This window comes from Haliaeetus albicilla, chromosome 13, assembly GCF_947461875.1.
Source record: "Haliaeetus albicilla chromosome 13, bHalAlb1.1, whole genome shotgun sequence".
NCBI lineage: Eukaryota > Metazoa > Chordata > Aves > Accipitriformes > Accipitridae > Haliaeetus > Haliaeetus albicilla.
In genome coordinates, this window is record NC_091495.1 from 23,059,409 (window position 1) to 23,077,110 (window position 17,702).

The window sequence follows — 17,702 nt, forward strand, 5'->3', positions numbered from 1 at the left end:
GCTTGGAAAGGTCAGTGTCCTCTGAAAGCAGTTGGGAGCAGGTAGGGTTGTCCGTGCAGAGAGGGCACCACTCCTGTATCTCACAAGGAAGTCTGTGTCTGGGGTGAAAAGGACACAGGGACCTAAATAATGGAGCTTCACAAGGTTGTTTCCACTTTATTTTAAATTGCTCATGTGAGACTAAGTTTCAGACTAGGAGTCGCTGATTCTTCAGTGAGCAGAAAATCCCTCTGTAATCTCAAAGGGGAGCCTTGGAGTGGAGCAGTATCCCACCAGCCAGGCTTGCATGGCCCTAATCACCAGGTCCCATCTTCCCTCCTAAAGGAAAGGCCACAGTGCCATGCGCCCTCCCATCCTTGAGGACACACAATCGCTGTCTGCAGGCAGGAATAACCCCTTCCCTCACCTCAGCAGCTCCTGGCCCTGCAGGGACAGGGCTGGTGGCTGAGGCGAGAGGAAAGCCAGGCACAGAGCCAGGAGGGCTGCCTGGGCTCAGACCAGGAGGAAGGTCACTGCTGCCTGCTGTGCAGGAGTCGCTGGAACAAGGAGCCATCTTTCTGACTTAGGTGGGTGGGTGAATCCAGCTCTGCCACTCTCCCAGCTTGCATCACCAGCACGCGATCTGAGTCCAAGATGGTGTTCAGTCTGTGGACAGCAAACACCAGGACACATGTTGGTGGATCTGAGGAGAAACCCTGGATACTGCTTCCCCTGCTGTCAAGGGGTGGCCCAAGACACGCCCAACATCACGATCTGTGGAGAATCTCCCTGTGCATGCAGGGACACACTGCAGTCCAGCTCTCCAGAGAGCCTCTGCAGACTGCTGAAATGCACCACCTCTTAAGAGAGCACAGTGATGCCTCTCAGTTGCTGGGCATGGCAGGGCACCAGGAGCGCAGAGGGAAGCTCTGTGGAGGGAGAGCTCAGGGCATGCCTGATTCTAGGGTTGCACAAGATGTATCCATTCCTACAGAGGAGTTATTGAGTTGCTTCTGTTTGCCCCTACATTTCCTCACCTACCACCTCCTAAGAGCAGCAGAAATGGGCTTGTGCATCAGCTGCCATTCCCCAGCAGTCTGGCACCTTTGCTTATGCTGCCACCACCAGTGGATTTGTAGTTGCCAGACTGCCAACCACAGCATGGGCAGCACACGTATGCACCCAGTTCTGCCCAGACTGCTAGCAGGGCAGCAACCTCTGGCCCTGGGAAGGGAAGACAGGGCAGCAGGAATGCCTTTGTACAGTTGTGCACTGTTCAGTGCAAAACTACAGCCTGACAAAGCTGCAAGTCACAAGGAAGATGCTGCACAGAATTTGAGCAGGTAAAAAGCATTATGGAGTTCAGGACTCTGGTTACACATTCATCCCCCAAAGAGTGCCAGGCTGCAGCACTGGAAGTGACCTGGAGGGGCAAGGGACAAGTATTGAGTCACTTCCCATCCTAGATTTCACCCATCCAATCAACGGTTCACCTGCAGCTGAATGGCATGGGAGAACCATGGGTACAAAACAAGCCCATCACCACCTCTCCCTCCTTACTGCTCTCCCCCACCTCCCTTCATCCCAGTGGAATTGGGGCTGGGGCCATCTTCAACCCAGTCTTGCTGCCTAGCCTTCTGCCACTCCTTCCTCTGTGGGTTCTCCTCTCCAAATACTCTTCCATCAGAGGTGGCCTCTCCCCACCCAACCCAAACATACACCTCAGCCCACGGTGCCCTTACCTTTCTACTCTATTTATGTATAATATCCCTAGTGTAGGAACCATGTTCCCTTCACACACCTCCTGCCTTCCTCCTATCTGATGTATTTAACAAGATCCACTCGATTCACTTGCCAGGCCCAGCCCACCCTGCCTGTCATCTATCACTCCTACTTCTGTGCAGCAGGACATCAGCCCCTGCTACCTGCTCATTTGATTTTTATTTTTGTGGTAACCTTTGTGCTTTGAAAACGCCCTCCATACAACTGCATAACCCTCCTCCAAATTCTCCTCTACTTGGCAAGAGTAAGAGCACCGCCTAATGCGGACCCATCCCTTCTCAGTATCCACGGTATTCATGTTTTGCCCTCCTCCCTCTGTCTGCAACCATCTACTGCCCCTACTCTTACACTAAATCTCTCAGCTGTGGGGCAAGCACTGTTGCCCTGTCCTACGCGGGCAGTGTCTACCTTGCCTGCACCGGGTGCAGGCTGGGACCAGAACACAGGGTTTTGGGAAACAACTACCCAGCGTTCTGCCTCCCCTGGCCAGGAGCTGCCCGAAGTCCTTGGTGCCGCCTGCCCTGCAGTGCCCTCTACTGAGCCAGAGGCACTTGCTCCTCCCGGGTCTCCACACTGCTCGTTTCTGTAGGATAGCTTACCATTGCCCCTTGCCCTAATTTGGCAGAACCACAAGGTCCAATTCACTCCCCTGGTCCCAGTAGGCAGTGCCCAGGAAAAGCCATCTGCCATATGATGCGGCGTTTGGCCTTTGCTGTCCCCCAATTTCTGGGTACAACGTTTTCACATCCAGTTTTTCCCAGCACACAGGGGCTAATAAAGCAGAAAAGACGAATAGGCAAGGTCCAGCCTTTTGCACTTGAAAAGCCTCATCATGGAGATCTGCCTGCTCAGCTCAAGGCCCGGGCATGGCAGGTGCAGCCACAACTCCCTGGGAGTGGTAGGATTAATTTAGGTGCAGAGTGCTGCTTCCTCCATACCTGTGAGCAATCGTCAAAACAGTTTTGTCAGCAAAGCGCTGGCGGATGGTCTGCTGCAGCAGCTGGTCTGTCTTCTGATCCACACTGGCTGTGGCCTCATCGATGCACAGCACCTGCCAGGGACAGAGAGTGAAAGGAGCTCCCATGCGCCACAGGGGAGACCCCAATCCCTGCCCAGAGACAGCCTGAGAAGGTAGCACAGGACATCTGTTCCTGTCACACCCCCAACTCTGGAGCGCTCCGCTCTGCTGTCCCCATACAGCCATCAGCAGCTCACCCTCCCCCTCGCTCCGATGGAGGCAGGGCACTCACCTTGGCTTGTGTCAGGAGGGCTCTTGCCAGACACACCAGCTGCCTCTGTCCCAGGGACAGACTCTTTCCCCTTTCTCCCAGCTCGCTGTCCAATCCACCTGCAGGGGTCAAGCTCAGCAGTCACCCCACCAGGCTCAGCACAGGGCCCTAAATGGCTCCCCCAGTCTGGGGTTTTCCCAGTAGCACTCAAAATCCCAATCCTGGTTGGGCCCAGGCCTTGGGAACCAGAGCCTTTACACTTGGACACAAATAAGATCCGGCATGGAGATGCCACACTCCCCTAGAACTAGGGGCTAGCTTATCCTCCAGGCTCTGCTCTAACATCCACTGGGGCCTGGTCTCATCAGCAAGATCCTGCCACCCAACCCATCACCTGCCAGTCCCTTGCCACTAAATCTCAGGGAATACCACTAGGTCCCACTGACCAGTTCCCACCCTGGTCCTAGTGTGCCCTCACCTAACCAATTCCCTACTGCATCCACCTGGCCGCTTTTCCTCAGCTCCCTAACTGAGCTGAGGCCTTTTCCCCTCTTCCAGCACCAGGGCTCACCAGCTGCTTCTCGCTGGTTTCAGACTCACCCATCTGAGTAACAGCATCCCACAGGTGGCACTGCTCTAGCACCTCGTGGAGCTCAGCATCTGTCCGTTTTCCCTGGGGGTCCAGGTTCTCTCGGATTGAGCCACTGAACAAAAATGGATCTTGGGGGATGATGGCCAGCCTAGATCTGCAAGCAAATGAGAGCTGAGGGCTCATGGGGTGGGTTCAGCAGAAAAGCAAAGGCCTGTTTGTTTGGGTTTTTTTTTTCTGGGGTGGGGTGTCTTGGCTTGCTGCATATCTTAGAGGCACAGAGACATGGGTCACATATTTAGCCTGTTTCCTTAGCACAGCTGTTCAGAAACAACAGAGCAACTCATAAGAAGCTGCCACAATCTGACAAGAGGGTGCCATGACAGTAAGTCCTTTGCTCCTCACTCTTCCATCTGGCATCCAACCACTGACAACTCTCAGCCTCCAGGCCCCGCCAGGTACCCTCCACTCTGCTCAGCCTTCCATACCTCAGCTCTTCCAAGCCCACCAGCTGGCTGTCAACACCATCCAGCAGAATCCGGCCTGATTTCAGCTCCAGCATACGGAAAAGGGCCAAGAAAAGGGTGGATTTTCCAGATCCTGTGCGACCCACAATCCCCACCTTTTCTCCGGGGTAAATGGTGAAGCTCACACCATCAAGTGCATTAGGCAAGTCTGTTCGGTAGGCCAGGACTACTTGCTGGAACTCCACAAGCCCCTGGCTTGGCCAGTCAGCGGCAACCTAAGAGGGATACCCAGGTGAGACAGGGTATGACTGTGACCCACTGTCATCTTCAGCCTCACGTCCCCACAGGCCAAGCCCCATCCATCCCTTTGGATGGTAGGTTGGCTTCTGAGCAGACTCAACGCACAGCCCAGCTTCAATTCCAGCCCCCTTCCTAGCCTTGTTTTTCCCTCACAGCTGAGATCTAGCACACGTTCTGGTCTCCTACCCCTTCCCATCATGCCAGCCTTCACCAACTTCTGCCAGAGATTCACCCCTCCCCCCCAGGGGATGTACTGGTAAAGGATGAGTGATCAAGGTAGTTTCCGTGGGTGAGGGCCCTCCACCCATTCACTGGAACTCTGTGATTTCCCCAGGAGGCAAGTGCAGGGCACAGAGCCAGAAGATGGGCCAGTCACTGAGAACATATTTGAGCTTTTACCTGGACCACTTTATCATGGGGCTCTGTGGGGATGTCTGTGGTGTATTCTTCTGTCCGCTCCACACTCACCATCATGGTCTCTGTCAGAGTGAAGCTGGAAATGAGGCCTGAGAGCAGATTTGTGACAGACAGGGCATATGAGAGTGCAAGGCCCACAAGTCCTGTGAGGAAAAAAGCATAAGCAAGAATGTTACTGGCGGGGAAGGAGCTGGGATCTTGGTGGCAGGACAAAGAAACAAGGCAGAAGTCAGCATTCTGGAGCCTGGGATCCCACTCGAGGATGGGGACACACAGGAGGAGGGAGGGACAGGAGCTGAAGCAGTACACTGTAGGTGACCTGCAGAGGGGCAGGGAGCAGGAGCTCTGGATCTTACCCTAGTGTAGGAAGATGTGCAGCTCTGGGCTAGGAGAGGAGGAACCCATGGGCCACAGCCTAGCAGTGGGCATAGAAGAATCCCTGGCAGCCTACCTGGATTTCCCAGTTGCTTCTGGTGCTGGATGATGGCAATTCCTGCAATAGTGGTAACAACAGCGACCCCAATCATCTGCAAGCGGATGTCCAGCCACTGCATCGCTGTGTTGCTGGCAAAGAGGCAGCGCTGGTTCTGCTCCAGATGCATCTGATTCTCCAACTCAAACCTGGCAGGCACACAACAGAGGTTCGCACCACTCAACCTCCATTCCTGCTGCCCCAGACTAGAGGCATTCCTGCCACCCTATAACCAGCCCCACATCAGGAAGGACCTGGTGAATAAAGCCAAAGCTCTGGTTCTCTGGGCGCCCTTTCTTTCCACTCACCTCTGTGTTGCCCGCATGGCTCTGATGCTGCTCAGGCCCGAGAGGGTCTCTGAGAAGTGAGTGTAAATGGGAGACAGGGTGACACTGTAAAGGCGCTTGAGTTCCCGGGATGTGCGCCGGTAATAGCGCTGGATGGAGAAGTAGAGGGCAGCTAGAGGGAGTAAGACCAGACCAATCCAAGGGAGGCCATAGGTGATTATCACCAGCATGCCCAAGAGCCCATACATGTTGGCCAGGAAGATGTTAAGGATAAATGGCAGGCTGTCATCCACGCAGTACAGGTCTGAGGAGAAGCGGTTCAGGATCCGGCCTGTTGGTGTGGTGTCAAAGAAGGTGACCGTGGCCTGGCAACAAGGGAACCAGAAAGTAAGAGGCAGTCAGCTGCAGTGAGATCCAGCCACAGAACAGCACCCAGGAGAGCAGCACCAAGGGAAGCAGATAAGGCCACAGAGGGGTGGCCACTGGAGCCCCCTTCCTTTCCTCAGCTGGAGAAGAAATCTCAGACTCCAAAGCCAGCATCCACTCGCAGCCAAACAACTCATGCTGTTCGCATGGTAAAAGGAAGGAGCCCTTCTGTGGTGAATGGCAGACAGCTACCAAGATAGCAGTCACTCACATCCCATACTGGCCCACCAGTAGCCAGTGAGACAATCCTCTAATCCTATCTTCCAATCCTCTAATTCTAACTCTAGCCCAAGGATCCAGGGAAGCCCAAATCCTAAAGAAAGTTAACTGGCAGATACCAGCATCATCCCTACATCTTGCTTAATGACTCCTTCCAGTCTCATCTGAACCTGAGCTCACGATCCTGCAAAAGCTACTTTGATCCAACTGGCCCGCATCTTGGCTATATAAGTCTAATGAGTGAACAGATGCAGGTGGCAGCCTTAAAACACCCCTCCATGGAATGGAACAAGCCTTACAGGACACATTGTGAACCCCAGCTCACTGGCCCCTTGTGCTGGCTGTGGTGCAGCCCTTTTAGGATATAGTCCGACAGGTAGCTCATCAGCTAATACCAGCAGAAACCCCAATCCATGTCCCAAACCCTTACTCCCAACTATGAGAAGAACATCAGGGCAGAGTGACTTGCAGGAGCCTCAGCCTGCCTTGGACTTTCTGACCATTACCTTTAGAGCCCTCTGGAGCAGCCGGTTGTGAATGACAGTGGCAGCATGGATAGTGCCATAAGCAAAGAGGAAGGCCCGAAGAATGGTGAAGAGGGAGTTGGCCCCTGCAATGCTCCCATAAACTATCAGGTAGAAATTCACATCCAGGGAGCCATTGGAAGGGACTGGGGTGGTGTCCAGAGCTTGAATGGGGGAGCTGGAACACAGAAGGAGAAAGATTATGAATCTGCCAAGGTCCCCTGACAGTAATTTCACAGACAAGGCATGAGAACCCAGGAGCACACTCGAGGGGAAACCAGGATACTTCAACCTGATACTCCTGTGAGAGACCACTCCTTTGGCATGGTGGGACAAACACTCTGATTACTATGCAGCTAAGGGTCTTCCATCAGCCCCAGGCAGAAGCCCTTTGAGCACCTCATCACGTCAGAGATTTTGATTCTCTTTCTTTGTCAAAGCAGCCACACAGATCCCCTGCAGTGGGGTGGTCAGTTTATCCCTGCTCTCAACAAGCATCTTCACAGGAAACGCACTTAAGGGCAAAATGGGAGTGTGTTTCCAGCTTCCTTTGGTGTCTCCTGACCAGATTCACTTACACAAGCCCAACAATGGAGAAGAGAAGCAGCTTTCGGGAAGGCAGGGAAGCTGAGCAGACCATCACAGAGGTATTTGCTGTCTGGGATATGCTGGAGATCCAGTGTGACAGCCACCAATCTGAGATATTTCTGGATGCTACAGAGAAAGACAGACTGCATAAAGAGGGATTCAACCTTCGAAACAGCAAATATGAAGCAGAAAAGCTGGAGGGGAAGCTGCTGGACAGCTTCTGTTATTGTCTCACTGCCCAGTCTAGTCTTCCCCTGCCTTCATTCTCCACTGTTAGTAGTAGAGCAGAAGCAAGGGAACAGCCTTGAGCTGCAGCAGCAACAGGGCACTGCTAGAGCAGCAGACGTGCAACTGCAGCAGTGAGACATAAGATCCTGTTCCCACATATGACCCCTCCTAGCCACGCTACTTTAGTTTGGGGAAGAGAAAAGGGGTCTTCCTGCTGCAGGGAGAGTGATTAAACCCCTGGCCTCTTTTCTTCCCTGGACTCCACACAGCCCAGGAATGAGAGGAGAGGAATGTCTAATGAGAGATGTGCTGCTGGGCCAATGTCTCACCTTGCATCAGGAGCAGCGAAAAGAGGATGGATAATGCCAAGCAGCTGCCCACTGCCAGCCAATATGCCTTGTACACCTGAAAAGCCACAGCCCCTTCTTTCTTCTCTTCCTCCTTGTGGTTGAGGTGATAGTTTTGGGTTGATTCTTCTGCCTCTGTCTCTATGGCCTCTTCTTGGACCTGTTCATCAGGGGCTGTGGGAATGGAGACGAAAGCAAAGGTTAGTGTGATGTAAGTTCCTCCTGCAGCTGCTTCTTGCAGTGAAGAGAGCAAGTCTAGGCTATGAGGAAGACTTTTCTTCCCTCCTGTCTCCTCTTTCAAGACAGGTGCACCAATCCTGGCAGACCTTCATCCAAAACTGAACCCTAAGTAGAACAACAGATTCAAATACTGCTCCAGACCAATACCCAATGATATGTGGGCATCCTCTCCCTCTATGCACACACTACCCACAGATCAGCACTGCCACAGCAGAGCAAGGTGGTGGGAGCTCTGCTCTAAGGTCAGCAGCCATCAGGTACAGGTTCTGTCTGGGTGGTCAGCTGAGCTGTGTTGCCCCAGCCACCCTTAAGCTCGCCAGGTATAGACCTCTATCCTTCTGCCTCTTGTCCATATCCTTGAACTTGGGGAAGGCTTCCACGAGTGGCAGGATATCAGCTGGTGTACCTGCGAAGAGACATGCAAATTCTTTAGAGTCTGCAAGGAACAGACGCCAGCTACTCACTGCCTCTTGCTATGAAATGGCCCAGTTTTGTTCTCTCATAACATTCCCTATCTTCTCTCACACCACCTGCACCCTTGAAGGCCCTGCTCCATACAACCTGCTATGGCCTTCTGCCTTATCAGCTCCCCACCTCTAGGGCCGTCCTGTTCTATCTGTGCATCTGCACATTCCCTTCCACCCCATCCTTGCCCACATGCAGTGTCCTCCAACTCTTTATCATTGGGTTCCCCACTAGTTAATCCTACTCCCTTATGTCCGTCTTTTCTCAAGCCATTCTGAGGCTAGCACACAGGCACAAATGAATGCCTGAGAAGACAGGCAGTGTACCTGTCTTAGCTATTCTGCCATTGTCTATCAACAACAAGGCATCGGCCTTCTCCAAAAACTCCGTCCTGTGGGTGCAAAGGATCCTGGTCTTGTGTTTGAGAACTCCGAGAATGCATTTCTGCATAAGATGGTTTGCTACGTCTGCATCAACAGCAGCCAGGGGATCATCAAGGAGGTAAAGCTCTTTCTCCTGAGAGGGAGACAAAAGACAAGGATACAGCTGCTGGCCCTGCTGGAGCAGGCAGTGCTGTAGAGAAAAGTGCAAGTACCTCTGTATGGCACACTGCCAGCACAATGGGGTTTAAGACCTGCTGCCAGAGCACATTGTACAGTTGGGTGCTTCCAGCTTCTTTACATCTAACTTGTCACTGGGCACAATCTGCCACAGCATGACTCCTTTGCTATTTACCTGGTAAATGGCTCTGGCAAGGGCTATTCGAGCCTTCTGTCCCCCACTGAGTGTCACACCATTTTCACCCACCTCTGTCTGGTCACCTGCTGGTAAAATCTGAAACATTCAAGAAAATCCATTTAGAATGGACAGGAAACTACTGGGAACTCAAAACCAGAACACTGGGGTCCCTCTCCTGTCTCTGGCAGTAATTCCTTAGGGTGACACCTTACAAAAAATTAAACAATGCAACAGTCAACACACTGGTTCTGCAGTCAACTGGCAAGCTTGGGATTTATGCAACTAAACTCTCTTACACTCCAGAATAGTGTGGCCACATCTGAACTACCCATTGAGAGTAACTTCTGGTCTGAGATAACTCTGAAATTGTGCCTGGGAATTTTCTGGGACAGAGAGAGCTGTGCCTGCACCAAAATCATGCTAGGGCCCATCCAAACAGTTTAGCAGTAAAAACTACAAGAGTTTCAGTAGCTGGAAACAGTTTCCTCTTCATTTGGAGCATAGGCATAGTCTACTACTTCTCAAATAAATATCTTGCCTTTACAGACTATTCATAGCTCCTGCCAAAGCAAACAGGAGCTCCTAGTGCTTGGCACTTCAGAAAATCAGGAATCAGGTTATAAACCGGGAGGAGAAGGCTAGCTTCCTACCATATATAACAGGCAGGTTTACTGGCTAATACAGCCATAAGCCTCAAACCTAGAATATGTGTATTACTGACACAGGAGGACCACAGACTCAGCCCTTCCAGATCCCACGGAAGTTCCTTCTGATCCAAAAAAGCAGCAGCTGCTAACAGGTTCTGCCTGAAAAACCCAGCAGTCATCAGCTCTGCAAGAACATCTCCTTTCCCCAGGATCAAGAGCTTTTGGCTCAGCAGCGGAAGAAACCATCCAAAATGCTACCAGCGTGACTTCACACCTTAAAGAACTGTGGGGCAAGGTATGGTCTGGTATCGGTAATCAGAGTAACGCTATGTGATTGGGACATTGGAAAAGCAGTCTATAGCCTGAAAGAATAAGAACTGCTCCCAGTGGGGCTCAGGCTGGATGCAAAAGCTGGCCAAGAAGGCCCAGGTGGGTTTACAGTTTAGGCACTCACATTCAGGTCCTCGGAGAGGGCACAGGCCTCCACCACCTCCTCGTACAGCCTGGCATCATATGCCCGCCCAAAAAGAATGTTCTCACGGACAGTGGTAAACTGTATCCAAGGCTCCTGTGTAGCCAGACCAAATCCTTGCTCCAGGTCACAAACATACACTTGTCCACCTTGTCTGCAAGCACAACAGAAGTAGGTGGAAAGGGCAACGAAGGACAGCTGTTGGCAGATCAAAATGGCCTACAAACAGGGATAGCGCTGGATAGTCCCTGCCTGCTGTGGCATGGAGGGACCAGGTAGGAAGAAGTCTTTAGGCTACTTACTTAATGAGCTCTCCAGTGATGGCTGCAAGCAGAGAGCTTTTGCCAGAGCCGACCTTCCCAACAACCCCCAGGAGCATCCCCTGCAAAGGGAAATGAAAAGGAGCAACCTGATGCGCTAATACAGGGTGGCTTGTCCAGATTTCTTGAGCCACACGTAGCCTGTAAGAAAGCTGACTGCTGTCTTAAACTGGGGCTATCTCACAGGTTCAGCAGCAGAGCTAGGTATAGTTGTTGGGTAAACTGGACTCTTGATATGGCAGGACACAAATCTGCAAGGAGTGTTAATTCTGCAGCTCAGCTGTGTTCCCTGCCCAGTTCTCTCCTGCAGCAGTGGTAGAAAGCAGAGGGAACTGGTTCATCTCTTGTCTGTAAGCCATGCTGGGATCTCCTCCAGCACCCTTCAGCTCTGAGAGACGTGATATGTGTCCTGTGCCTCTTGACCAAGAGAAGATTTTGATGCACAGCTCATAAGACCAGGAAAATATGAAAACATGCCACCCCTGCTCCATTATTTGGCTTCTCTAGTGCTATTCTTCTCTGTTACCTCCTGCATCCTTGCTCACCTTTCTCACTGACAGGTTCTCAATGTGCAGTTGCAGAGTGCCTATGGAAGAGGGCTGCCTGGTGCTTTCCTCCTCAACTGGTGTCCATGAGAAGGCTGCACATCGCATCTCCATGGCAGTAGCAGTACCTGAAGGGCTATCTGCAAGAGAAAAGCAGCACAGCATTGCACTACTATGAGAAGGCCAGAAAATGAAAGGCACCCAGCATCACAAATATTATCAGCTTTGTTCCCAAATGCATGAGACCATGGACAGGGCACTGCCATGATGACCTTGACCCAACCACAGAATGAGACGCTTGCCCACTGACTTGTCCTTGAACTTACAACTCCCTCCAACCCTCCTGTCTCCAGCTCCCATCAGACACACAGGGTGACCTGCTGGCTGTCAGGGAGACATTAAGGATAACCTGGTTTTATTATTGTGAAGGTAAAAGAATGGCAGGGAGCTGGCAAAAAGCAAGGAAGGAGAGAAAGGGAGCTAAGATGGCTCAGGAGAGGGGCATCCATTCAAGCCTTTCTGCCAGGCAAAGCCAAGGCTGTTGATGGCTTCAGTGTCAGAGAAGCTTTGGACAGAGGAGGGAGCAGCATGTTCTAAAGGGACGCTAACAGCAGGGCCCTGCAGGGACAAGCAATGGCCTAGGGTTGGTAAAGAGGAGTGTTCTAGCCTTGTCTTCCATTTTCCACAGAAATGGAGTGCCTTCATTCTGCCTCTGACAACCGAATGTCTTGAATCATGGGGTGACAGCCAGCTGCCCTCCAGTACTGCCCCTGGGCCTCACACTTCAGCTCTCTGCTCCAAATGCCCCCTGCCCACAGTCCCAAGCCCAGCAGTGTCCTTCGCTATTACCTAGGGCATAATAAGCTTCCATGTCCTGGTCCGCGAGTTCAAGGAAACGCTGGATTCGATCCAGGGAAACTTTGGCTTCCAAGGTCCCATTCAACACCCATGGGAAGCTATTGAGAGGGAGAATAAGCATCCCGACAAGGGCCAGTGCTGTGAACACCTGCATGGGTAAGGAAACAACCATGAGTTGGAGGCAGTACCTCCCTTACATCCTGTATCATCCAAACAGCTTCACCAGTGAGAGCCTGGAGAGCTGTGGGGAGACACAGGCTGGGTTTATTTCCCAGAGAAGATGTCTCAGGACTGCAGCCCCACTGTAGACTGTCCTCTCCACGAGACAAGGTTGGAGCTTTCCCTACTACCTACTCACCTTTGTGGCAGTGAGCTGGTGACCCAACAGGACATAAGTGATGAAGATGGCAATGGAGACAACAACAGGCAGTGCTGCCCACAGATATACGCACACAGCATCCAAGTACTTGATGGCTCGTAACTTCTGCAGCTCTTTAGCCCGGCAGGCATTTATTCTAGTGCTGAAGTGCTTCTCCCAGGCATAAAACTTGATCACACGAACGCCACACAGGAACTCTGTCATAAGCTGCAGGAAAGAGGAAAAGCACGTAGAGCAACCAGTGCCTGCCTAATGCACCAAATGCCAGCTAGGCACCTTGGCTGTGGCCAGGTTTGCAGTTGCCTCCTGCTAAGGGCCAGGCTAGAGAGACCAGGAACCATTTATTGCTAACAAAGACATAAAATCAGGTGGCAGCTACTGGGAACTTTGTTCTCACTCATTCCACCAGCTTCCTCAGCCACCTGTGCTGTGTACAGCTCAGGAAAAGGCAAAATATTACACTACTTCCCAATTGAAGAATGTGTAACACAGGTGACGGGATGTGTGGAATTACTAGCTCCAGCCTCAGTGCCATTTACCTACTTTGGCCTGACAGCGCCTTGAGGTAGTAACAGCCGACTCTTAGGCCCACTGTTGTCATGACACAGCTAGTCTGTGTCCAGAGCCTGACTGGCTCACATCCAGCAGCTCAGCTGTCCCTGCAGCATGCTGTCCTCTCATTCCTGTTCTCAGGTCAGCATGTGCAGAGCAAGCTGAGATGTGTCTGTACGCAACATGAAAGAAAACTAACAAGAGAGAGTTCACTCAGCAAACTAGTCTTACAATAATTGGAGAAAGTCCAGCATACCCCATATAACTAAATGCACCTTCTGTTGGGAAAATAAATATTTTTAAAGCTCCCAACAGTTCTGACATGGAGTTGACTTATGTTTCATGCTTCCATGGAATGGAAATGGAAAGTGAAGTGCTGTCTCCTCACATTAGAGATACAAGGCTGAAAGGCGGGAATCACATGTTTGACATGCGTCAAGGATAGAGATGGCACTGCAAATATGCAAAAAGCAGTGGAAAAGATGACTGAGGGTGCCAAGCTTGGAGCTATGTAAAACCACTACATCTGTGATCATTGCCTTTGTCCAGACTGCAAGCCACCTCACCATCAATAGCATTACTGGAGCAATAGGACGGAAGCATCTCTAGAGGAAGCAACCAGGAGTCCTACCTTAACTACTACACACAGAAAAGAAATCTGGAAGGGAACCTGAATTAACCCAGGGGGCAAGACAAGCATTAGAGGTTCACTGTCTTGTGGGTGGTGAAACTGCATCACCCTGAAACACTTCTGAACCAAGTGTGTGTGTGTGTGTGTGTGTGTGCGCCTCCTCTAGCATTTTTCCCAACAGCTGTGATTCAATTAATCTGCTTTGGATCATGACAAGTGGCCAAAAAGCCAACGTTCTAGATACAACTGGGAAGAAAAAATATCAACAAACTCAGAGAGCCACCAGCTGTCCCTCACCTTGACCCGTGTGTCTTTGTGTTTCAGCATCTCCTTGTTGTTCATCATGATGCGGTTAGCTATGACCTTGTTGATGGGCACAAGCAGCAGTGCCAGAGCCAAGCCTCCCAGAAAAGCTACCCCCACTTGCTGGTAGAGGAGGTAGAGGGTAATGGCAAACTGGAAAGGCAGGCTCCACACCTCATGGAAGCTGAGGCAGAAGTTGACCAACCTACCGGTGTCTGTGCTCATGAAGTTGACAATTTCCCCCACAGTGAAGCGGGTAAGGCTGGTGCTGCCAACACACAGAGCCTTGCGGTAGATGGCAGAGACAATGGCAGCCCGCACCATCAGCGTCACCTTGTTTACCTCGTAGCTGAACTGGTTCCGCAAGAGTGCACCCAGGAAGGAGCCAGCAAAGAGCCCAAGGGCATAGAGAACCCCATGGCTCAGAGGCTCCTGCCGTGACTCCATGAAGTTCACCAGCAGGTTCAGAAGGAGAGGACCCGAGAAACCCAGCAGATTGCTGGCCAGCTTGAGAAGTCCAAGCGAGTAGAAACGAAGCCCAAAGGCCGCATGAAGGACTGAGAAGAGTTGCACGGCCTCCTGGGCACGGTGAGAGCTGTCCAGGGCATCGCTACTCCCATCGCCTCCAGCAATGATTGGGCTAGTAAGAGACGCTGTCTCCTCCTGTACTTGGTGCGGAGCTGCTGCCTTCTGCCAGCAAGAGTAGAAGTGATCACACACCCTGGCAGCCTGGAGCTGGCGAGGAAGCACATAGACATCCTGTGGCTGGTTCAGCTTCCACTGATAGCCACATTTCATAAGAGGGTTCATCCAAAGATAAAAGAAGCGTGAGAGCCAGCTCTCACCATCTTCTGCTACTCTCTGCTGATCAGGCACTGGGATCCCTGGCTCTGAGATGAGCTGGTCTTGTTGGCAGGAGCGATTGATGGAGAGGAAGTCTTGCCTGCCAGCGGTGGGAAAGAGGTAGCTGATCACATACACAAGCAGAGAGGCCAGCTGCAGACAGAGAATGGCGAACCTGGAGGAGGCAGCAGGGTGGGGAGGGGACCAAACAGTCCCGCTTTGGTAGTACCACACCAGCGTGATGATGAAGGAAGGTAGGGGTAGGAGAGTGAGGAGAGCCAGGGCCACAGGGCCCCTGGTAGAGCCGTGAATGGACCTGCAGAGCATGAGAAGAGCGAGGCCATGCGTGAGCCATGTCAGGGTGGCAGTGCCATTGGCCAGCACTTCCAGGTACACAGGGCCAAGCTCCTGCTGAGAGACGGTGCCTACGATGGTATCAGCAAGGAATAGGCCAGCAAGTACGGAGGAGGCAGCAATTCTGCACCCCCAGCCTGGCTTCCAAGGCACCCTGGAGCCAGATCTAGAGGAGGAAAGAGCAGAGAAAAAATTTACAGTTGAAATTCCATCACCTCTCAGTCAGTACTCTCCTTGCTTTCTCTCCTCTTCCCCCTTTTATCCGTTCACTCTTACTTAACCTCCAGGATTCACCTCTCTTGATTTGTAACTTTTTCAGACTGTAGGGACTGCTAAACTACATCAGGTCAATATAGCCCAGTATCTGATCAATACAGCCCAGTATCTGTTCAATATCAGAGATTCAGATGCTACCACAGAACAGCATTTCTGTACAGATATTTGTTTGCAAACTGTGATTTTTTGTGGTCAAATCAGACTCCAGTCCTTGAGGATTAACAAAAAAAAGTATATTTAACCTCTTTAACACAAATTCTGGATGATCGAATTCTCTGTGTTACATCTCTGATCCTTAATTTCTCTTGTCTTTGTGATACTTTGTCTAGAAACATTATTTTTATCATTGTTGGTTTCAGTGATGCTGCGTATGTAAAGTCCATAATCTATTGCCCAACAAAATATTTCAGTATCACTTGATTCATTATCGTTTGTGGCCTTTCAAGATCAGTGAATGTTGCCATGTTTAGGAATTTCAGAAGAGGACAAACAGAAAAACAATTTTTGGTTTCTCTGAACCCCTTATTATCTCATAGCCATCTTCCATGCCACGTCCCAGAAGACTCCCAGTTTCCCCAGTCCCCACTCACTGAAATTCTTTTGAATTATTTGCTGTGATTTTATGCTCACTACTTTCTCTATTCTTTCTGGATTTCTTTCTGCAACGGAGGGACCAGAGCTGTACACCATACTCTGAATTAGGACAGATGCTGACAAATATAACAGCATTATAATATTGTGTCCTTCTCTAATTACATATTCAGCACATTATAGGGAGATCTAATTTCCAGCCTTTCCACCCCACTTCCAGTCCTGCATAATAATCAAGAGCTAGACAAGTTAGTTGTCATACCTTGGAGTGCCAAGGAAGCAGGCACTGACCACTGCAAGGATCACATGAGGAATCACATTTAATGTCAGCTGATTAAAGCAATGGCCAATGCTGCCATGAACCCACACAGGGAGTGGATCTTCTGGGCTGGTCCCACACAAACCAGCCAGGATGTTCTCCATCCTTTGTTGGGAATTCAATGTGAGATACAGGAGTTCCTAGGGCAGAAAAGAAAAAATAGCATGAGGTACAAAATGAAAAAAGTACAGCCCCAGGCGCAGGCAGACTGCGATAAGAAATGAACATAGGGCTAGAAGCAGCTTCCTGGGTCACACAGCCCAGGCCCTGCTATTGTGCACTTGCTATCGTATCATCTACTTTACAAAATGATCAAGCTCCAGCTCAGAATAAATTATGTTGTTTGTCCCCTTAGGTCATTCTGGGACCTCAATGCTCTGGGAATTTGAAGCTTTCTGCTTATTTCCAGGCTGATTTTTTCCCACGGCCAGTTCATCCTTTGAAACTAACATCAGGAAGCCTTTGCCTTTCTACTGATCACTTTGAAAAATATTTTGAGCTGCTTAAACAATAATGTATCGATTTTATTTCCATCTTCAAAACAATTCCCACAATGGGGGGAATTACACGGTCCTGCTTAAGACAGCGTGTAACAGCTAGCATCCATCAGATCGCAGGGGAGGAGGACATGGGTGTCCATCCAGAAAAGCAGGCGGTACCTGCAAGCTACACAGGACAGGGGAACCAGCAGGACTCTGTCCTTGCCAGCTTTACAGCTCGTCCCATCTCCAGCCTGGGACCGGCTGAGACCCACAGGCCCGGCACGCAGGAGCGGGGCACTGCAGCACCAGAGCCAGGGGACGGGGCCCTCTCACGGCGGCCCTCCCGGCCCGCGCCGCTACAGCCCTGGCGAAGGCCCAACCTGGCGACCGCCTCGCTGGGTCAAGGGGCAAGCGGAGAGGGCGGCACGTGGCCTGCAGCGGGCGGGACCCTCCGGGACCCCCCCCTCGGCCGCTCCCAGCGGGGCGACGGGCACCGGCGCCGCCACCCCCTCCCCACGCTCCCGCCGCACGCCCAACTTCGACCCCCGGCCCCCGCCTCCGCCCTCACCGCAGGAGGAAGGAGAGGGCGCAGGGCCGCCCCGTGCGCCCCCTGGGGGGCGGGAGGACGCGCTGCAGCCTTGGCACCTGGCGGGGCGGGGCGGGCGCGGCCTGGCAGCGCGGGTGCCAAGGGGCCCGGGGCGGGGCCAAGTACCAGGCGGCGGAATGAGGGCGCGAGTCAAACCGGGCGATCAGGCCCAGGGAGGGCGCTGGGAGGCGGGGGCGCCAGGCCCCGGCGGGGGCGCCAGGCCCCGGCGGCGGCCCAGGCCCGAGGC

General features: G+C 52.0%; 1 protein-coding gene across 1 annotated transcript; it reads right to left on the reverse strand.

Annotated features, from left to right (window-relative positions):
* Positions 1 to 127: 127 nt before the first annotated feature.
* On the reverse strand, positions 128 to 16,527 carry ABCC10 (ATP binding cassette subfamily C member 10). The gene is made up of 21 exons (XM_069800463.1): positions 16,331 to 16,527; positions 13,999 to 15,367; positions 12,498 to 12,725; positions 12,131 to 12,287; positions 11,282 to 11,421; positions 10,719 to 10,798; positions 10,399 to 10,570; positions 9,295 to 9,393; positions 8,886 to 9,075; positions 8,423 to 8,500; positions 7,837 to 8,028; positions 7,270 to 7,405; positions 6,674 to 6,869; positions 5,544 to 5,887; positions 5,215 to 5,384; positions 4,746 to 4,906; positions 4,068 to 4,321; positions 3,591 to 3,736; positions 3,012 to 3,109; positions 2,700 to 2,812; positions 128 to 645 (listed from the first exon to the last, which is right to left on the reverse strand). Exons 1-21 carry the CDS (start codon positions 16,489 to 16,491, stop codon positions 510 to 512), a joined length of 4,620 nt encoding a protein of 1,539 aa, XP_069656564.1. The 5' UTR covers positions 16,492 to 16,527; the 3' UTR covers positions 128 to 509.
* Between the last annotated feature and the right edge of the window lie 1,175 nt (positions 16,528 to 17,702).